General features: G+C 27.0%; 1 protein-coding gene across 11 annotated transcripts in view; it reads right to left on the reverse strand.

The window, feature by feature from the left end:
• The window catches only part of Spri (Src homology 2 domain-containing protein sprint), a 328,447-nt gene that overhangs the window by 38,938 nt on the left and 264,793 nt on the right, over positions 1 to 24,716 (reverse strand). For 3 of the 11 annotated variants that reach the window (XM_072897995.1, XM_072897992.1, XM_072897993.1), the window contains exon 1: positions 5,377 to 5,602. The exons of 6 other annotated variants lie outside the window; for them this stretch is intronic. Coding sequence is in view for 1 of the 5 variants with exons in the window: in XM_072897997.1 (XP_072754098.1) it covers positions 21,220 to 21,278 (59 nt within the window). In the remaining 4 variants the exon portion in view is untranslated. Of the gene's footprint in view, positions 1 to 5,376; positions 5,603 to 21,219; positions 21,631 to 24,716 lie in introns of those variants that run through there. 2 more of the 11 variants (XM_072897997.1, XM_072897994.1) reach the window with 2 other exon arrangements.

Below are 24,716 nucleotides of genomic sequence, written 5' to 3' on the forward strand. Positions count from 1 at the left end.
CACTTTCATCGGCGGAAAAAATGAATTCTAATAGTGATTGATGGCTCGCTGCTCAATCGAGAGAGTTACGACTCATTTTCGCGAGTCCGACATGATGCGCCAACGTCAGCAGTTCCGTGAGACTTAATGACGATCGATAGGCGAATTAATTTGGAATCTCACCATCTGTATGTGGGAAATTTACTCAATCTGGAGGGATAAAAATATTCCATCCATTTGTTTATTAAATAAAGTCCGCTTTTAGAATTTTAAGCCGAGTGTATCAAATCTTTGATTATTTTTTAATGAACGTTAAAATACTTTATAAGGATTATAGAGTAATATAAACTTTCTTAGAAATTATTAGTGTAAAAAATAAATATTTTTAATAATAAATATTTTTATTTAAAAATAGCTTTATAAATATTATAAAATATTTTATAACACAGAAATATTTTATAATATTTATAAAGCTATTTTTTAAATAAAAATATTTATTTTTTATGCTAATAATTTCTAAGAAAGTTTATATTACTATATGTATATATTTTTTTTAAAATATATGTATATATTAAAATATATTTTTTATAAGTTGCTCGATTTTTATCGTATACAAAAAATGTTATTTTATTCTCAAATATAATTTACCTGCGAATAATGTTACAAACTATTTGACGTTTCACTATTTGATATTATAGTTTGTCACAATATTACTTGATAATATTTTTAACAAGTTGAAATATTCTGTAGTATTTGTTATTCACGCTTGATTGATTATATAAGCGAGAGTACAACAATAAATCATCATTCTCTCTTTTTTTTCCTTTTTGAAATTACTTGATAACTCGTCGCTAAATAAGTACGACATCATTTTTCTTGCTTGTTTGATCGTTCTTGAACCTTAACACTGGCATGAGACGTGAAAAGATCATACTCGAAGAAGGAAAGACATAAATATATTACGTCACTTCACGTGAAATGAAAAAAGACTCGGCGTCCTTCTTGGCATCTCAAATATTTGATTATGCATTGTGCACTATTATTAATCTCTCGCACTTTGAATTCATATCACAATGATAATACAATTTGAGTGACTTACTATGTATTTAATCTAAAACAATGACACAATTCAAGTACTTATTTGCATTTTTTGCAACACAAACAATTTATTTTTACATCATATTTTCGGAAAATTTATTATGGAAGAGCTAAATAATTTTGTTATTCGATAATTTTATAAAAATGTAAAATTAAACGTTACACAGTTTTTAAAAAAGTTTAAATTTCTTATTTTTCTTTTAATATTTGATTTTGGGAAATAAATATCGAATAAGAAATTTTTATCGAAATAAAATCCAAATTATAAAGATTTCGCATACAATGAAACTGTGCATAAACAGGATACACGATTGCAATATTACTCGTAATGATTGATTATTCATTGTATTTATCAGTTTACTGCATTCTGATCGCGCTAGGTCAGTTACCATTTATGGTAAGCCTAGTGATAAAAGTATTTCACTCACGATAAGAGCGCATCTTTTTCCAAGAATTAACTCTGCGATTGATTCATAACTTCCTGATAAACATAATTTAAAGATTTATTGGTATGAGGCAATTTTTTTGTAGACAAAAAAGGGGGGAAAAACCTGATTTGTAAATCTTTATATTTGTATATTTTGTATATTTTTATCTATAACTTTAAAGATTGTATCTATAATTTTATTTATATATAATTTTAATTTTATATATTACATATTATATTAATTTATTAATTATATACAAACGTAACAATATGTTATATATAGATATATTTTTTCCGTATTATTTGAAAATAAATTATAGTATATATTTAAAAATTATATTTAAAAATAAATTATAATAATTATATAAATAAATATAAATTTATAGACACTAGAAAATGAATAAGAGCTCTTCGATGAAATAAAGATTTAAACCTTAATAATCTGAAATAAAATTTACTCGCTCGAGTTGAATGATACTATCGCGAATAGTAGTCATAAAACATGTCGTTTTTATCACGCTGCGATTGTGACGTATGCAGTTCATATCGTAAATAATAGCACTACACTTCACATCGTAATTTTTTGTGCACGGATCAGATTAACAAAATAAAAACGCGATATCACTTTCGTAAAAATGACGATTAACAAAATTACTGAATTATCTATGACTAATGTAAATAAATCTGGCGCATACCTAATTATTTGCGTTTTAAATACTTCATTGGAATTTTTTTCATTAAATATCTTTGAAAACGTGAAATGCTGATATTTAAAAAATTCGGAGACTCATACAATATATTTTTAATAAATAATTCAAAAATGAAAGTTGCTTTATCAAACAATGCATATGACAAATAGTAATAAACACAATAGAGATAAAAATTATCTTTTTTAATAAATAATAATAATAAATCTCCAATCTCTTATAAGCTTTTAAATTTAATAATAATATTTTTACAATATTCTCTTGAATAGGAAAAAAAAATTTTACACGTCTCTTTAGAGAGAAATAACTTTCTAAAATAAAATTTTCACTCTCTCAATAAAACTTCTATAAAGCATCTGTGCAGATTTATAATAAACGATCGAGCAACTTTCCATCTAATACCAATCACATTCTAAGATATTTTATACAAACAGCCATCTCATTCGAATAAATGAATGGATTCCGGTCGGAAAGCTTTCCAGAACAAAAAATATTATGACTAGATATATCATTCAAAATCAACATTCTATATATCTTCATTGAAAAAAATAAAAAATAAATAAAAAATAATAAAGTAAAAAAATAGTAATGCTTTTGTTTGAAATATTTGGTTATTATTAACAATTATGATATATTATAATAATAACAAAACGTTTGGTAATAATTATAAACATTAGAAAAAAATTAATTTTGCGTTTAATTGAACTAACTTAAATTATGTGGTATTTATTATCAAATAGTTTGGTGATAATTGGCAAACATTTTATAATTAACACTAAATTATCTTAAAAATATTATCTGATTGTTTTGTTGATAGTTATTAAATTAGTTATTATTAAATTTTTTATGATAGTTATTGTTAAAGTTATTAATTAGTATTACTAATAAGTAATAAGATTATTTACTACATTTATTATATTTATTATATTTATTTATGATAGTTATTATTAAATGATAAGATTATTCTTTACTATCTAATATTTACTAGGTAGTTTATTCTGTTACTTCGTTTTATATGCAACAACACTTATAAATTTTATTATTTATAAATTGTTTGGTAAAACTTAACGTACCATACACACATTTTAATATATTTATTACATAATTCAACTATTAATATTTATTAGATAATTTAACTATTAATAAACTATAATTCATTTATATTTAACAAATCATCTGTCATAATTATTACACATAATTCGATAATATTTATCAAACAATTAAAGAATTATTAATGAATTTTCTGTTTATAATTATCAAATCATTTGGTTACATTCATCATTACTTAGTAATAATTATCAAACTGAATATTAATCAAGTATCAAAGATTTCCTAAAATTATTATTTTTTAACCAAATTTTTTCATCATAATTACCTATACATTTAGTTGAAACTATTTCATTGAAACTCTGAGCGACTTTAATCAAGGTTAGATTATTATATTTCACTAACAATAAGCCTTTTCTTCAGTGTTGATGAAAGAATTTGCGTCGCGGTCATAAACAGAAAGAGTCTGTTTTTATGGACAATTATTTTTTTTACAATACACAAAATAAGTAATATATTATGTGCTAATATAATTATATTATATATAAAAAATAATGTCGGCCATTGTTACAAACTAAAAGTAAATCGGATTTTTCGATGTGACTTTCAGTAGTAATATTTTCGGTACATAAAGTCGCGTCGGTTCTTATTCTTACATTGTTTATTCTGTCTTGTGACGGAAAATAGACGGGCAATAAAGACGAATGCACAATCAGGAAGCGAACGAAAGAGTAAGATGAGATCCTGGCAGCGGGAAATGATCTGCACGTAATGTTCGCGAAAACGACAGTAGCAATTTCCCCCCCCGTCGCGTCACCTCGAAAATCACCGCAATCAATAACGTCGCGTTTTTCAAAGTGGTCGGATGCCGCAAATGCTTTATATGTGTGACACAGCATTTGGTTTTTTTTTTAAACTCGATAACTGTATATAATAGACAGATGGTAACTAAAAGTAGCGGATCGCTTATACGTATAACTCTCCAAATTTTTATTGTGATAGCACAATTGCTGAATAAATTTGATTATTTGAAATGGCAAAGTTCAGATTCCAAAATGCGAATACTTGCTTGATAAATTTTTATATTGAATCTTTGGACAAATTTTTATTTTCTTAAAATTTTTAATTATTTTCTTAAGTTTCTTAAATATTTATTTAAATATTCTTGCAATGAATTACAAAACTTGAGATAACTGAAAAACTGCAAATATCTTATATCGCATTAGAATCTTTTTATCGTAAACGTAGTCAATGATTTTTCAAAAAGTTTTTAATATAAATATCAACTGTTTGTATTAAAATAATTGACCGAGTAGATCTTAGTGCGATAAAATTAATTTTTTATTCATCACATATAATTCAACTATAAATTAACGGCCTTCACAAAAGATTAAAGTTAACTGACCTATACTAGTTCTTTTATATTTTCTCTCAATATATGAAGATAAATTTATTTCTTAGTTTGCAATATAACAGATCCATTGCAAAGATCGGAATATCTGTCAAGACTGGACTTTATAACTTTTTGCTCCAATCATCGAGACGTCTCTAAACATGTTATCGTAGATAGGAACAATAAATAGATAAGAACAATCTAAATCAATTTTTCTTCTTTATCATCTAATTTTATAGATGTCTTTTTTTTGAAAACAATAATTCTTATCCCTCTTTTTTTACCAATATATACTACTTCTGTTTCCGTGAAAACTTCCAAACATTGTCGTAGCCTCAACAAAATTTCAATATCTTATCACATTTAAACTCCACAGAAAAAACTTTCCCGGTGACTCATAAAAGCAACCTTCAATAACATCGAGTCACGACCGACACAAAAAAATAAAAATATAGGAAGTAATAAGACCTCAAATCTCGATCAGCATAAAAGTGACAATATTATACTTTGCAACGATAATCTTTATCCTGCAAAGTTTACGTAAAACTTTTAAACGGCCAAGAGGTAAGAGACAAATAAATATCTAATTTGCAACCGATACAGTTCACTTGAAAATCACGCAACAATCTCGACATGCAAATTAGTGATATCGGAGCGGATCACACATCGTCGTATCTCCGAGAAGAGCCAAGGCCAAGAAGAGGCCGATATCATTCGGAACCTACTCTCGTATGCTATTGTTGTTGACGTCACCTTCAACCAACCCGACCGAATCGAGCACGACGTACCGTATCTCTTTTCTCTCCCTTTTTTTTTTCTCTCTTTCACGCACTATCGAACGCAACGACGACGACGAGACGCGCCGTGGACGCCTGTCGGCGACGCACTGCCGGCAGCGTCGCGGCGACACGTCAACCAGTGCGAAAACGCCGCCAGTGACTGCCGGCCGAGGAGCTCTCGCGAAAGAGCAACGACGGTAGAGGAAGAGAGGAGGGGGGCTTAGGTCGAAGCGCGCAGGCGCGGAGCGTACGGGCTTCATTCTAGAGATGCTCGATCCGCGACTACTACAGTCGGACCTTTTATCCTACGCATTTTTGGTCCGGAATCTTCCCCTTAAACCTCTGATCCTACGACGAAAAATTTGAGAGTGGGGGTATAATTCCCCTTTCGCGGTCGTAGCATGAGAGGACTTTTTTGTCGTAGGATAAGAGGTTTCGTAGCATAAGAGGGTCGTAGGATAAGAGGTCCGACTGTACTGACCGTCACCATAGGGACCAGTCCGAACCAGTCTGATAAAGATGGACCGACGTTGTCGAGGGCATCTGTTACGTCTGGACGGTTCTGTCGGCTCCCTCAGGAAGAGAAAAGTATTAATGAGTGCCACGAGAATTAACAATATTTTGTTTTCTTCATATTAAGAATTTAGCTCAACTCTCATAGACTTTCCGGAAAAGAAAAGGAAAAACGGATATATTGAAAAATAAAAAAATATTGAAGATATAAAAAAGGGCCACTTTCTTTCATATAACTTTGTAACTTTTTTAAAAATAATCGGAATAAGATCAATAAAAAAGCGTTTCAAAGCTTGAAGTTTCTAGTTTTAGAATCTTCATATAAATTTCAGTTCTTTCTATTCGTTACGAAATTACATTGTAAAAAAGCGACGTCCGTCGATTAAACAAATTTTTCAAAAGTTTGTCCAAGAATATCGAATTTAAAAAAATTCTAGCACAATTTCATTAATTGGATGTTAAAGAGCAGAGTAGCTAAAGCTTTAATTTCTTTTTTTAACGAATGTTCTATGATTTTTTTCGCCGAGATATTCATTATTATTATTTATATGGAAGAAAGTGGCCCTTTTAATTTTTTTGCGTAGTGAATTAAATTAATTTACGTTCAAGTATGCTAACAATAACTGACAAATGAAAAATGGCTATTATTATATCAGAAATTTTATACGCAAATATATGTGTATGTTATAATTACATTTAAAAGGTTTGAATTTTTTGTATGAGATATACGTATTTTTCATTCATTTATATATAATGCTGAAAAAAAGATATAATATAGTTTCTCCTCTCATCTAAATAAAGTTAAATAATATAAAATTTAATTTGTTCCAAAATGTTAGAACAAGCACAATGTAATTTATTACTTTATAAAAAAAGGAAATCCTATCTTTTTGGTTTATCGGTCCTATTAATATGTATAGAATGATTATCATAATAAAGATAAATCATTAATTTATTCAAATAAAAATTGATTCATCAAAGAAATTAATATTGAATGTGTTTTATTTAAAATATAATCGCTGTCCTTATAAGGAAGAAAGATATCTTTCTATAATAATATGAAACATAATCGAATAAAATCAAAATATATCAAGTTAAAAGATCTGTAGATTGTATCTATTTTTAATGATTAATCTTCTAAAAAAATGTATTTTTATATATATATATATTACGTATCATATTTGTTTCTATTATAAAAATGTAATACTTTATTTAACAGCATTTAGAAATACATATAATTTCAGTATCTTATCAGGCGAAGATTATATAGTTGATATGAGACCATTGTGGAGAGAATAATACAAGTGTAACTATAATGAAATGAGAAACTTATATATATATATCACATGTATAAATTTAAGATTATTTATACATTATTGTTATAATAATAATATTGTTAATAATTTTAATATTATAATATTATTTATACATTATTGTTACAATACCTATCATAATTATCATTATAATTATCTATTACAGAATCTATTATTAATAGACTTGACGAAACAACTAAAATATAATAATAACATATTTCAGTAGTATAATAACAAATAAAACAGGAATAAAAATAATATAAATAAGTATAAATAATATAATTCGATAATTATAATAATAAAACAATAATATATTTAAATAAATAATCTTAAATTTAGAAAATCAATTACACAATAAGATATAAACAATTTATTAATAATAAAACAGACAAATATCAGACAGAGCAATTAAATCACGACACCAAATAAATTCGATAAACAAATAATAAGGATAATAAAGATATATGTATAATAAAGTAATAAAATAATAAGGAGACAGTCATTTTATTTGGAAGTTGCTTTTGTACCGATATCCTATGTGTCGGAAGTATTGAAAATCATGCCGAGTTTTATAGATATTGACCTAAAAGTTACGCTGTGAAGTACAATGCATTATTTATCCGTTGGCAATGTCGACACGCACTGATTATCCCGCATGCAGTCGATATATTCTCTCTTTTAGCATTTACAATGTATTAACACATCGTTCAGAATATCCCGAAATCATCGAGTCAAACTTTACTTTAACAAAATGTATATTATATAATTATTCTTTAAAATTAATTAATTAATTAAGTAATTTTAAAAGACCATTTGGACCATTCTGTATTCATTTATAATATAAACGACATACAGTTTTATTTTATTACACTTTATTTCTTTATTATTAACTTATTATGTAAATAAATTAGATGAATTTAATACTTTTTAAAATAAAATGCTAATAAAAGTTAATTATTTTGTAAAAAAATCTTCTTTAAAAAAAAGCTTATATTGAAGATAAAAAACATTATAGGTAACATTACAAAATATATGTAGGTTGAGCAATTTACACTGTATATATCACTATACACATTTCGCGAATGGGATAGCAATAAAAGGCTTTTTCTTTCAGCGTTGCACGAGAGTTTCTTTCGTGTTCGGACAGTGGAAATCGTAAATGCTTTTCGCGCTCGGTCGGTCTGTTTAACCTTCCGGAAACCACCTGATTCAACGCAATTTCGATGCTGTCCAGCGTAAAGCTTCGGCTGCAACTTTACTACTTTAAAGTCAATGTACTCTTGTACACGTCATGAAATACTAAGTTTTACAATTCTGTGGTAATTTAAAGATTTTTCGTCAATTTCCAAGAGAGATAAAGTTGTATTTTTCTTAAATATTATCAAAAAAATAAAAAAAAACAATTTATTGTCCATATTAATATTTACAAATTTTCTAAACAAAAAATTTAATTAAACAAATATAATTAATAATGTAATTTAACTGTAAGTAATAGAAAAATTTTAATACAAATTAAATTTAAAATTTTAATGCAATATTTTACATCTCTATACACGTATGCACTAAAAATATAATATTCATTACTTAACTTTTTCTATTTTATTATATAATTTATTTTCTAATTTTCTGAATTTAAGGTTATTTATTTAAATATTATAACAACTTGTTTTATTACAACAGTTACCACATGTTATTATATTATTTGTGATAATTTATTTATGTTATTATTTCTAATTTTGCTTTATTTATTATTATATTATTGAATTATTGTTATTATTATATTTAATTAGTAAATATAGTAAATATATTATATATTGAAGAAAAATATATACAATATATACAAAACATATATATGTACAAAATATATACAAATATATACAAACAAAGAAAAAATGTAAAATGTAATAAAATATAAAATATAATTAAATATAAAATATAATTAAATAAATATAAAAATATAATAAAAAAGTATAAGTAAATGTAAAATACAATTTAATATATAATAATATATAATGGCAAAATAATCAAAATTAAATGTTACTTAATCAGGAAGACAGAATGTCCTTAAAGTGATAAGAATTTTAATTAGATCTCTTTGAGCGTATTTCTTTCAAAAAAATCCGTTTCAAGTGAAGAAAAAAAAATTCTTTTCTCGTACTTTGATTTAATTTTTTTGATTGTAAAACTCATGGGTTTTTTGCAATTTGGCGGGCGGCTCTTTGCGAATGACCGTTTGTCTTCCGGTCTTCCGGCGTGATAACTTTTTCTCACGGAAGGATTCGTGTCGGGGGGAGAAGCGAGAGTTCGATGCTTGCTCGCGCCAGTAAAATCCATGCCCTCGCCACAAATCTCTTCCGCCCCGGTGCTGCTTCTTGCTTCCTCGCGACGTCTCGATCCCCTTTACAACCCTCCTTCTAATCCAGCCACCCGCGCTCTCTCTTCGCGACTTAAGAATATCTATGTACTCTTCCGGCCCAAAGAAGTGCCGCCGGCCGCATGGATCAATGTCGAGATGAATGGAACTCGTGCATATGCGAGATATTTTGAGAGAAAGTATATTTGATATGAGAGAATTGTGTGGGAAAAATAAAAACAAATTACTATTATCAAGTTTATTGTTATACATATATCATAATAATAAACTTGACAGCAAAAATTATAATTTTTTATAATATTTGTTTTATTTTAAGATTTATTTTATTTAAATTTTGAATTAGAATTAGATTATTTTTAAGATATGATTTCTTTTTTTATTTATTAGTTTTGAGATTTTGAATTTTAGATTTAATATGTATATTCAATTAGAAGAAAGTAACAATAAATTAAATAAAACTAATTATAAAAAAGATTATTAATTATATTAGTAATTTATAATTATATTAGTAATTTTAATTATATATTTTTCTTCAATAAATTTATTATTTTATTTAATACTTGAATTACGATTAATTTTTATATTTAATAATGAAAATAACTTAATAATATAATAATAATAATAAGTAGAGCAAAATTAGAAATAATAACATAAATAACATATAAATTAGCACAAATAATATAATAATGTGTGGTAATTGTTATAATAAGACGATTATATTTAAATTAATAACTTAAATTTACAAAATTACAAAATCAATTATATAAAAGATAGAAAAAATTAATTAATTGATTAATATTATATTATATTTTTATAGTGCACACAAAGATGTAAAATGTTAAAATTATTATTATAAATATTGAAATTTTAAAACATTATTGCAGATAAAAAATATAAAAAAATTAATTAATAAATATTATATTTTTATTATGCATATACATATATATATATATATGTATATGCATAATAAAAATATAATATTATGAATATTATGAATATGAATCTAAGAAAAATATACAAGAATTTTATTACATTATTACACACCTTTATATAAATATATATATATACATATTTATATAAAGGTGTGTAATAATGTAATAAAATTCTTGTATATTTTTCTTAGATTCATGATGCATGTTTTCTATGACTTTATTTAGATTGAAAATATAAATCCTTGCATTTTCTCAGTATTTTCTTGAATACAATGTGAACGTCCTTAAGAGCATGAGGACTCAGGTGTGAGAAAAAAAATGCGTAAACTTTCTCGTCTTCAAAGTTTCTCAAAAATATATATGTATAGACGGACCGGACGTAAAAATATTCTCGTGGGCAGTGGGTGGCGAACGGGAGTTGCAGACTTCATAAGAGTATAAATTCAAAGGATTACGCGCGCCATTCACTGTTAGGGTCCAGGTAAGTTGTTGAAAATGTAGCTCCCGTCACAGAGTGTCAAAACTTTAATCATACGTTTTCTAAAGTTATGAAAAATTTAATGGATGAAGAAATACGAAACCGATGCGGGAAAGATTTGAATAAACATGTAAAGGTAACTTTTTTAATTAATAACGAAATTTTTTGAAGTTATTATAAAATATGATATTATAAATTTTGATTTAATCAAAATTTATTTTATAATAATCCCCCCCTCCCCCCGTTGCCGCTTCACTTGCCGCTGACGGCAGAGTATAAGCTCGACGTTTCAGGGCTAGTTGCTTCGGCAGTTGTTATATTTAGTTGTTACACACTCCTTAGCGGATAAAATTTATTTTATGCTGCCAATATAAATTTATTTTACATTAAAGTAAAAGTTATATATTATTATAATATATATTTAATTATTTAAATTTAATCTGTAATTTTATATTCTAATTTCTTTCTCTGTTCCTCTCTTTTTTTCTTTCTCTCCAAAGATTTAAATTTAAATTTTTAACCTTATTAAATTTTATGATTCTAAGTTTAAAATTTTAATTCCTAAGTGTCTTAAAATATTTCACTTTATAATTTTAATTTTGACAAATATACATACATATTTTATATATTAATTTTAGTTTTTAATATGTGAAAATTATATAATTATACATTCAAAAATTTTTAATTAAGTTTTATGTGTTTCGTACCATTTACGAAAGATACGGAACAAAAATTGAAGAGATAGAAAGGGATTGCCGGATGTTAAAAAATTTCGGTCGAAGAGATGGTCGCGGCCTAAAGGGTCGTAAAGAGATCACGAAAAACCGTCCGCCCTGTCATTTTCGAGCGAACGGGTTTTTCTGCAGGCAAACTTTCCGTCGGAGCTTTTCTTTCTCCCTTTTCTGTTGCTCGGTAGCGCATGATAGTGCCGCTGGAATGAGCGGAAGGGTTGCAGAGGGAAAATTATGGGGAGACGAGTGTGCTGTCAAGTAATCACCCCATACATGTACACCATATAAGCGATGAAAATATCTACCGATGCGAGAAATATTTTTTTTCCTTTTTTTAATAAAAAAAAGTATGTTGATGACACATGTATATTTGCAGAGTAAATATAGATTCTTCTTTGCTTTCTTCACGCAATATATATTATTATTTGTTTATATTTTAAAATAAAAGAAGAAGTATTTTCTATATTAATTATACTGCATATATTATTTTTTATACAATGTGCATAAATCGTGATATAATCAAGCTATTATCCGCCAAAGGAAAATAAACAGATATAAATTAATAGATAAACAACTTCTCTTCAAGTATGAATTAATAAATAAATAAAAAGGCATATAAATTTAATTTTCATAGATAATAAAAAAAAAAAATAATTTTGCAATCTGCTGACTGTGAATGCAGTTACGGAATTATTCCGCCACAGCAAGGTAGTCGATAATTCGATGCATATTTAAAATTAAACATACAAAAATACGTATATAACATTTATAATAAAAACAAACATTTCAAATATTAAATAATATATTTCAAATATTTTAATATTACAATCCCGTATGGTTACAAAAGCTTTCTCCCAGTTCTCAGCGCGATAATTGCACGTAACTGCAGTGAGTATATGCATAACAGTTAACTGTTTTCTCTGCGTTTCTATTTCCAACGAATACGCATACAACTTTCGCTCGTAAAAAAAAAAAAAACAAAAAAAAAACGAGATTTGCGTGTATGCAATTCCTATGAAATGTTAGTTTTGTTTTTGAGCTATGTTCAGAAAGAGAGGAAATTTTTTTTCTTATTTTTTAAAATTTACGAATACACTATGCATAAAAATTAAAGAGCCATTTTCTCCCACATAAAAAAAGACGAACTTTCAAGTAGTTGCAACCTCTTTAGAAATAATCGAAATAAGATTAATAATAAAGCATTTTAAAGCTTGAAGTTTATAGTTTTAGAATCTTTAAATACATTTCAATATTCTTTCTATTTGTTACAAAATTACATCATAAGAAAGACGTTCGTCGATTGAACAAATTTTTCAAAAGTTTGTTTAAGAATACCGAATTAAAAAAAATGCTAGCACAATTTCATTAATTAGGTGTTAAAAAGCAGAGTTTTAGCTTTAATTTCTTTTTTTAACGATTGTATGAATTTTTTTGGCCAAGATAATCATTATTAAAGCAAAATCGAGCTATTGATTTTGAACGCTTATAACTAGTGAAAAAACGATCGTACAATAATAATTAGAAAAGCAATTTAAAGAGAAAAGTTAGCACTTTAAAATGCTTCTATCGCTTTTCCAATTATTACTTATTTTTAAAGCGTAATTGTTACTTAAAGATCAAGATAAAATTGCACTTTTATCTTTTTTATTTAAATCAATAAAAGTTAACGAAAAAACGTTAAAATTTTCATGAACTCTACAACATTTACAAATAAAAAGCATTCCAGTTACTTGTACAAAAGACCGAAGTGTTAAGTTTTTTTTCTGTACATTTCAAAAAACTGAAATTAGTCAATAGCTCAATTTTGCTTTAATAATAAATATCTCGGCAAAAAAATTGTAGAACATTCGTTAAAAAAAGAAATGGAAGCTAAACCTCTGCTCTTTAACACCCAATTAATGAAATTGTGCTAGGATTTTGTTTTAATCTTGAACAAACTTTTGAAAAATTTGTTTAATCGACGGACGTCGTTTTCTTACAATGTAATTTTGTAACACATAGAAAGAATTAAAATTCATTTAAAAATTTTAACACTAGAAACTTCAAGCTTTGAAGCGCTTTTTTATTGATCTTATTCCAATTATTTAAAGTTAAAACTACTTGAAGATTAGCCTTTTTTTATATGAAAGAAAGTGGCTCTTTAATTTTTTTTTTACGTAGTGTATATTATTTGAAGTAGATATAAATTATGATTTATTATATTTAATTAATCTTTTATTACTAAAATTTATTTATTTATGTTATTTCGCAATTGAATTACTAAAATATCGATAAAAGTTAAAATATATCGTGTTGGTGAAAGAAAATACCCTGATTTTAAAGGGCGAATTTTATAATAAATAAAACATTTGGGAAAAAATAAAATTAATAAAAACTTGTTAATGAAAAAATCGATACTGATTTAATAATTTAATAATTTAGAAGCGACATTCTTTCTTCGTTTCTTTTTAGCTGAAAAAATAATATCTAAGGAAATATATGCGAAGAGCCTCGAGAGAGCGACTTTCTGATCCCCGCTGATTCCGGGAGACATGTCATTTGGCGTTTTTCAATGCGGCGCGCGAGATTTTCCGATTCAAAAAGCAATCAGCCTCAAGACCAAAGGCGGAAGAAGGGCGGGGGGGGGGGAGAAAAGTGGAGGGGAAGGGGAGAAGCGTCACTGCGTACGTGACGCGATTTCCCTTCGCGCGAGCTCGCATGATTTTTCCTTCGCCTCCTTTCCCTCCGGGGACGACCGTCGTTCTTTGACAGAGACGAAGCTCAGAGAGATATGACGGATTGCATCGAAGAAAAAAAAAGAGAGAACGGGGGAAAACATTAAGGCGTATGGAAGACGACAAATCGTCGTGCAGATACAACATGATATACGCTCTCGTCTCTCTTCTTTTCTCTCTTCTCTTCTAGATCGGCTAAAATCACCTGTGTATGTGTACCTCTATATAAATTCCGCCTTGACAAATAAGACAGCGAACGAGTCGATATTTATCATGGCGTGCCCCCATTACCGCTATGGAGGGCGATTGTAATATCTATCGATTCGCGGTAAAAAATCTATAAGGAATTGCCTTTTTCATACGTCAAAAAAGAAAAAAGAAGTAATTATTTATTAGTATTTATCGCTTCACAGTTTTGTTCTGACTTCTTCTCAATATATAGAGTTATCTTTTTAATTAAATAAAGAAGTTAATAATAATAAATTTACGTTACGCAGGATTGAAGATAAATCTTTTTATCACAAAGTTAATTATTATTTAATTCCTTTAAGTTTTGGCTTCTTTAAATTCTTTTACATTTTTTACACAAAAATACTAATAAGCAGAATAAAAAATATATACTCTCTTTTCTTATAAATTATTACTTTTATTATATTAATATTAAACATATTTTGTGTAAAAGAAATATACATCTACAAAATATAACAAAAAATTCAAATAAAATTAATTATATAAATTATAATTATAAAAATAAATGAAAAAGTTCGACATAAAATTTGTTTATTTTCTAGAATTCCAAAAATATCACGATCTCATTACATATGTATATCATGGTTTTTATTTATATTAATGATGATTTTTTTTTTATTAACATATGATTTCCTCTTAAAAGTGCATGAATAGCTTTTGTAATGTCACGTGCAACTATGACCGATTGACATTTATATGATTGACATTTGACAATCGATTTTTGATTAATTTACATTTTACAATAAAATCATCTTGTCTTTTATTATTAACGAAAGCATAATGATGAATTAAATTTCAATCTTAACTTTGTATACAATTAATTATGAGATATTCCTCGCATTATTAGGCGCGATAAACAGTAGACGTTTCGATAATCATCCAGAGACGTGATTTTCCTCTTTTGCAAGTGTTCTTTAACCGCTTGTGCTCGCAACCGCAACTTACAACCATCTATGTATTATATATATGCGTTACGCATCTGCGTGTACGCGCAGAAAGCTTATAACCAGGGTCGTTCGCGCACAGCAGGTTCCGCGTTTTGGAATAATTTAATTAGAGCGAGCGTACGCGTGAAGTGAAGTGCTAGGTCTTATCCCACGGGTTTAATAGCTCTCCGCTACCGCTGGGCACCCTCCTTCCCCCTTCTGTCCCCAGGGGACGTATCTATTTTGGAGAAAAGCCTCCGTTCGCGCGAGAAGCGCGATGGGCGGCTGGAAAACGCCGGATCTCTCAGCGGAGAGATCGCGCGGAGGAAACGCTTCTAACGAATTAATACGGCGGTATTAATTATGCACGCTTTGTCGCGACGATCGTTTCCATTTTCTTCGTTATCGTCCTCTTTCGTCTTTGTCTTATCATCTGGAAACCGCATGGTATATATTTTTGATTCGACGACATATTCGATTTTTGGACTATCTTTAATCTTTGGAAATATATTTTATAATATTATATATTTTTTCAATTATCTACTATAAAAATTTTATGTCTTGAATGTCTTAATTTGTACCTTAAAATATATAAATTATTTAAAATGTATAATTATTATTTATATTATATAATTAATATATAATATAAATATTGTACACAGTCATAAATTTAATTATCATATATATTAATTTATATTATATAATTATAAATTAATTATATTTCTAATATAATATAATTATTTAATAAGTATATAAATGTATACACATGTATACTAAAATTATTGATAATAAATAAAATAATTAGGAAAAATAATAGTGTTGTATACTTCTTCTATATTACTTCTCTTAATTAATTAATTTCATAGAGAATAATTCCTAACATACATATTTAAAAAAAATATGTTTAAAAAATCAGCTGTTTTTTTTTTTGGCAATTACTTATCAACTCAATATTATCTTTCTAAAAAACTGTAGAGATTACAATTTTTCAAAAATTTATATAAAGAGAGATATTTTATACACACACACACACACACATACGTATTACTAGACTTATTTCATCTATAAAATATTTTAATTGCGGAAGTATGACATTGGCTTTATTTAAATTCGTACCATTAAAATTTCTATTAGACGATAATAAATCGTGAATGACTTTATTCTACAACAACGCGATGGTTCGTGCGTTGAAATGCATTTCGTACACAAGTCGTCGGACTCGTGAGACCACGTCGGACACGAGGGCGCTTTAAAAGCGAAACTTTTAATTAAAAAGTAACCATCGACGTGTGCTAAGGGCAGCCTCGAGCAATTTAAGCCGTAATATAAAAGTTCTCCCGGAAATCGGTGAGAGAGAGAGAGAGAGAGAGAGAGAGAGAGAGAGAGAGAGAGAGAGAGAGAGAGAGAGAGAGAGCCCGTGGAAACCTCTGTGACATTAAGGACCAATTCATACGGAGAGACTGTTAGCTTTAAATTTGTAAAACCAGATCTACCCCTCTTCGTCGAAACTTTTCGTTTGTAATTCACAGGTAACTTTAACGAGGTGAAAGCTGAGGAAATTGCCTTTACGCCTGAATACTTTTTCGTGAAAGCTTTGAGTAAGTCTTTGCTAAAGAAAGAAAAATCTAGTATTAGTCATTTTTTATGTGCAATATTTTCTTTGTAAGTGTATTTATTTAAGAAATAAATAAAACATTTATTAACAAAAATATATATAAAAATTAAAAAAAATTTATTTAGTTAAATTTAATATTATATTTATTAATTCTAGTTCAGTAAAATTTAAATTACGATTCGTAATTAATTGTATAATTTATAATAATGTTTTTATAATAACCGATTAATAGAATAATAAAATGTAATAATAAAATAATAAAATTCTATAAAAAGTAGGAAAAATCCTACTTTATTTATTAGAAGATAAAAATAATGGAATACGAATGAAAGAAAATTTCTATTTTTTTTAATAATATCTTTATGTGATAATTTTAATAACAGTCGATAAAATAATATCGCATCTGCAATATCAAAATTATGACGCAAACAACGTTGACAATGAAGAGCTAATAATACTTCGTCCTCGAAAAGACATTTGTTATAATTTCTGTTAACTCAATCGTGATGTCCTTTACGACTAATTAACTTCACTAAGGAGATATTTTAATACTTCGATTGCCAAAGGGACAACGACCCTTACGTTCGATTGTCCAGCGACTATAATAAAATGCGATAGTCTCTTGAATGACGTGACCCTTAGCCGCATGATTAAATCTGCGGAAGGGATCGTTGAAGGGTCAAAGAAACTTTTACAGAGTAACATGATTTATGTGAGATTAAATTTTATTGAAATAAATTTTATTAAGTAGTACTAGATACAATCAATTTTCTTTCTCCAAAAATTAAAGGAAAGAATGATATCTTTCTATAATAAAATAAGAATACGATAACGCTACATAAATAATCTGTAAAAAAATATATCTTTATTATAATACATCTTATTTATAAAATTAAAGTAAAAAATATAATTATCTAGAAAATTAGAATTACTTAAAATTATAATTATTATTTTATTTCAATCATAATTAGTACCTACATTATTATGTCCTAAAATTTTATTTCATTTTATCGATATTGCTATTAAAATAGAGAATTGTTACAACATTGTTGAAGAATTTATATAATATTGCAAATGTAATATTTTAATTACAGGAACTTTTAGTCTTTATTATTAATTATTTTAATATTTTAAATATATTTAAATATAATTAAAATTTACGTTTCATAAGTATTATTAAGTTTAAAAGCGTTAACTATTTATACGAAGAGAATATATTTATTTTCAATTTATATCGATGAAGAGACAAATTCCGAGTTGTTCAGTAATAAACAATCGATGCAATCAATTTACGATTTGTATACGCATGTTACGTTCTCCCAATTTTTTTTCCTAAAGGAGGGAAAAGGGACGACGAGACGTTACGAGCTCTCTTAATTACCACTATGAGCTTGCAACGGGGATCGTCAAATTGAGGGTTCCCCTAACGAGACATCGTTATGACGTCGGCAAATGTATTCCACTTGTGTTACCGGCTAATATGTAGCTTCTAAAACATAACCATTCGCGTGGATATTTAATAACGTTCATTTTACCACCCTTTTATCCTGAATATGATAAGAGAGGAAAGAGAGGAAAAGGTGTAGATATGATGTGTATTATCAGTTATATTTAACGGCTTTTGTTTCAAAAATAAACATATACATATATGCATATTATATGCAATTTATATGTTAATTTTTTTAATCTTTTATTTTTATTTATTTTGTTTATTTTATTTACTTTTTATTCACTAATTAAACATTTTTTCCCTCAGTTTCTCCTCTCTGTAATTATAATTAATTCTCAGAAATTTTTTATTATTTATTTACTATTACATGAAATTTTTTATCTCTCTTATTCGATCCTTATAAATTTTGTGGCATTTATTTGGTATTCAATGTGTACCGTCATCCGTCATTGTTCAGAGGGCCGATCTGGAACTGACTCGTGGTGCCTAATTAAAGCGAAATATTGGCATCCCGTTCCCGCTTTCGTAGAATCGCACACAAAGTAGTATTCTACAGGACAAGGGAAAAGGGAGGAAAACCAATAAAGGGCGCGATTCATTTTTTTTTCTTTCTCTTCCCCCCCCCTTCCCCCCCTCCAGGAACGACAACGAGATATCGAGCCTCGAAAGTCTTTGCGATCGATCCCACGGACTGGAGGTCATGGTAGGGACAATTTATATCCTCGATAAATTCCTTTTCGCTTTCATTAGCGGTCTTGTCCGGCCTACACCATCCCCGCGAGAAAGTACCCTATGGTGGTACATACGCGATCAGAGGTAAGATTTACAATCCCTATCTCAGTTCCTTCTCCAAAAACATTATTCTATTGAATACAAGGAAATTAGATGAAGACATTCAAGCGCATGGAAAAATTTTAAAAATAAAATTTTATTACAGAGAGATTTCTTGTTCAACTAAAAATATAAAACAAATAAATTAAAAAAATATATATTTTTTAAAATTTATTTGCTTTTATTTCTTTACTTAAAAAATTTAATAAATAAAAAAAAATTTTTAAATAATATAATATTAATAATATAATAAAATTTAAATAATTTAAATAATAATATAATTATAATATATAGCATTTTTAATTTCAATTTTAATTATAATAAAATTTTTATATGTAAATTATTATATAAATTAAAGTAAACGGATTGTTATATTAATTTTCTTAAATCTCGAAAATATTATAGAAATAAAGTAAATATTCGCAAGTTCAAGACAGCATGTTTCTTCGCAAAAATAGCGACAAATATTCATAGTCATGGCGATTTGAAAAATTTCTTGATTTTCAAAAGATAACAAAAGTCAACAATGTCTTTCCATCGTCCTGAATCGAGATTTTCTCACTTGCCAAATTTAATAATATTTCAAAATGGGCGCGGCGACTTCCTTAACTCGCTCACTTAAATATGCACCAAACGATTCCCGAATACTAAGCGCTCTCGAAGACGAAGAAACCCGCTCCTGGGAACTCGATTACGCCGGGAATTAATGTTCGAAATTAAATCCACCTCCCAATTACAGGCTTAGTATCATTAAATGTTCTTATTAATTATGAAACATAATTATTGGCCGACGATGGTGTCGTTATCGCAAAAGCAAAATTCTGAAGAAGAATCAAGGTAAATAAGTGATAATAAATATGTATTTTTAACGGAAAATAAATTCTTTCATAAGATAATTACACAATCGTTAATTATAATACAAATAATTTATTAATCTAAAATATCAAAATTATTATACACAATTACATATAATAATATACACACATATATATACAATATATATATATATATATATATATATATATATATATATATATGTATATTTTGTGTGTATGTGTGTATTAATGAAAAAATATCTTATTGTAATGTTTTGAAAAGTTCTCGAAGTTAGCTAAATAAAAATATTGAATAAAAAGGGATTTCTATTTAAAATTTTAAAATTAACCTTCAGATTTCACACATAATTGCACTTAAAATCAAATACAATTTAAACTTACATATGTAATCTTAAAAAGAAGCCGTTATTTGTTTATGAAACACACAATTATATTTGTACATGAAATGTATTCAAATATACAAAAAAAAGATATAAGTATATTTTAAAGTTGCTAAATGTTTCAGTTTATTAAATATTTTTTTCACGATATTCCTTATAATAAGTATTTATAAACTCTAATTTATTTTGTTTATAAATTTATAAATTTATAAATTTTATAAATTTGTTCATAAATTTATTTTGTTATAATAAAATAAAATAAATTATATATATATATATATATATATTATATATAGCTAGCAAAATCGGTGTTCTACAAATTGTTTTTTCTTAATTTAATATAGTCAAAATAAAAATTGTATTATTTATGTTATGCTAGAAGATGTGTGCATGCGATATATATATGTGTGTGTGTGTGTAATAAATATTCAATGAGAGAAATCTCACCTAAAAATGTGCTGATTGGTGGACCGCAGTAAAATCGTGGTATATTTGGTGATGAGCATCCTTCTTAGACTGTTTCACCCCTCTGTTTCACACACATATTCTCACACGCGTGATTTAGAAATCACGGGTTATTGTAACATGAGAGTCTTTTGATGTCAGAAATACATATGTGAGATGTCAATTTAGGTTTATCTCGCGAAAATTGAGCAAAAGCGAAATTGCAAGCAGTGACGTTGAATGCCGTAGAAATTTTTTCGTCTAAATTTGGAGATTGTATATAGGATGTTCCCGAAATTTTCGATCTATTTCATCAATACATTCTATCAATCGAATTGATAACATGACATTAGATATAATTTCTTTCTTCAATGTTTTCGTCACTCCAATAATATTAATTCGTCTTTTACACACTACGCAAAAAAATTAAAGGGGCACTTTCTTTCATATAAGAAAAGGAAGTTGCAACTTTTAAGTAGTTGCAACTTCCTTAAAAATAATCGGAATAAGATCAATAAAAAAACGTTTCAAAGCTTGAAGTTTCTAGTTTTAGAATTATTAAATGAATTTCAATTCTTTCTATTTGTTACAAAATTACATTGTAAGAAAACGACGTCCGTTGATTAAACAAATTTTTCAAAATCTGTTCAAGAATACCGAATTAAAAAAAAAAATTTTAGCACAATTTCATTAATTGAGTGTTTTAGAGCAGAGTTTTAGTTTTAATTTCTTGAGTGTTTTAGAGCAGAGTTTTAGTTTTAATTTCTTTTTTTAACGATTGTTCTATGAATTTTCTTAGTCAAGATATTCATTATTAAAGCAAAATCGAATTGCTTTTTTAATTATTATTGTACAAACATTTTTTCATTAGTTATAAGCCTTCAAAGTCAATAGTTCGATTTTGCTTTAATAATGAATATTTGGGCAAAAAAGAATTATAGAACATTATTTTGAAAAATTGGTTCAATCGACGGAGGTTGCTTTCTTACAATGTAATTTTGTAACAAATAGAAAGAATTGAAATTTACTTAAAGATTTTAAAATTAGAAACTTCAAGCTTTGAAACGCTTTCTCATTGATCTTATTATTTTTAAGGAAGTTGCAACTACTTAAAAGTTGGCCTTTTTTTATATGAAAGAAAGTGCCCCTTTAACTTTTTTGCGTACTGTATTTTCCTGAAAATTTACTGCAAATAAAATAGTACTTTCAAAAAATAAATTATTATTAATTTTATACATTAGTATATCTATTAAAAAATGGATGTTTTGACAGTAGTCGGACATTTTCTTTCGAATGTCTAAAAATCGTAAAGGATAGGTTCTATCAATTAACTAAGCACAATTATATACATATGATACAGAAAATATACTGAAAGTTTTAAGAATTCCTCTCGTTATTTGGTCGATTTTCTTTTCTTATAACATATACATATATTTCAAAAACAGTAATTTACATATCCTCTTCGCGACGAAGAACTTGATTCTAAGGAACGTCCATCGTTTATTTATTCTTTTCCGGTTTACATCACACGGCTCATTATATTTAATCGCGCTATGTTCACGTCCTCGCTGAGGCGAGACTACTCCGGTTTATTCAACCTTGTTTTAAGAAACGATAATATATCTATATAAAATATAATCTCCCGAAATTGTTTATTAAAAATAAAATTAAAATGGTTACACTATTTTTAAAATCCTTAAATTTAAAGATGCTGTTGCAATTAAAATCAATTCAACTAGAGATAAAAGTTATTATTTAAATGTTATTGTTAAATGTTATTATTTAAATTATATTGCAAATTTATAAATCTTTAAAAATTGAAACAAAAGATTAAAGACAGATTGAAAAGCAAAGATTTACAGTAAATCGGGAACGTAATGAGTTTTATGATTTTCATTCAAAGATATACATTACAATGAAATTACGGTGTTTTGTCATCGATAAAGTTTTGTTAAATGCAACTCAATTGTTAAGTGATCAACGCGTCCTTTCTACCATTAAAATTGAAGATCACGTTATTTTCAATAAAATTACTGATTATGAATAGGTCATCCTTGGTTGCCTATCGTCCTTGATGAAGCAACTCGTTGTTAATTTCGACGACTCGCGCATCATTGACTCCGATTAATCCCGTAACGCAGGAATGTAGGGTAAACAGACCACAATAGAAACCGATGGAGCCGGTTAAGAGCATAAAGATGTTTAAAGAACGAATTTATTTTGCGAGTCTGCGTGCTTTTCTTTCATTACACATTCTAATAAAAAGTTAATATATACATATAAATATCAGGTCAAAAAAGAAACAAGTGTGCTTTATTGAAAAAATATACTATAATTAAGCGTACTTTTCCTAACAATATATTTGTAAATAAAATTATATATTTTTTTTATAAGTGTTTCATAAATTTTTAAACAATGACATTTAAATTATAAGATATTTTTGAGAATTTTATAAATGTAACAAGATAAAATTTAAGAAATTACAACATTAAAATAAATTAAATTATTAAAATTTATGATACTGTTATATATAATATTAAAATACTAAAATATTAAAATAGCAATTAATATTGTTTTATTGTGATTTGAAATCGCGCTTTTATAGATGCATTTATGAGGAAGTAAATGTCTTTATTCACGATTTCAAGGTTTTATAACTCCTTTGCATATACAGTATCATAAATTATTTCTATCATAAACGCATATTCTCTCTTCTTTAAATATTGCGTAACAAAATTGAATTGATATACAATGCTAAAAATACCGATGCTGGAAAAACTGTGATAAACCTTTTTAGTCAATTTAGTTTTACGAATATATTTCTTCGGACTCGTAGATATATCGGTTAACCGGCTCCTCGACTTCGCCATGAATTGATTTCATGCTCGATCGCGCAAGACTCTGGGTCATCCAAGACGTAACTTTCGAGGTGTGATCGTAAAAATGGCCGCTTCAAAATTCCGGAAATGACAATTAAATTTACAAAAAATTTTTATTTTAATTTTTACTTTACGTAAATATTTATTTAATGCTTTTTATATGTATATTAATTTATTTTATACTTAACTTTTATTAATAAATAAAACTGGTGAATAAATAAATTACTGAGTTTAAAATTTATATTCCTATTTTAATTAATTTTAATTAATTTTAATCTAATATTTTTTTATGATATTGATGTTTTAATAGTCTCGCTTTTTTTAATTTGAAAAAATTATTAAAATATTAGGTGTATTTTTCGAAGAGTCCTAGAGTTTATTAATCTCAATTTTAGAAAGAGAGTTCTGTCAAAAATGAAATTGTGTGAAATTTTTTCTAAACAATAATGATCCAAACAAAAATTGATTGAGAATTCTTTCACTCACAAGAACATTAATAATTTTTTTTCAAATTTAAAGGAAGAGGGCCAATTTCAGAGATAGTTCATTCGCAATATTCTTCGGTGAGTGCTCTCGAATATTTGAGTCATCTCGAGAAACCCCCAGACACTTTAGAACATA

The sequence above is a fragment of the Anoplolepis gracilipes genome, chromosome 8 (assembly GCF_047496725.1).
Source record: "Anoplolepis gracilipes chromosome 8, ASM4749672v1, whole genome shotgun sequence".
Lineage (NCBI taxonomy): Eukaryota > Metazoa > Arthropoda > Insecta > Hymenoptera > Formicidae > Anoplolepis > Anoplolepis gracilipes.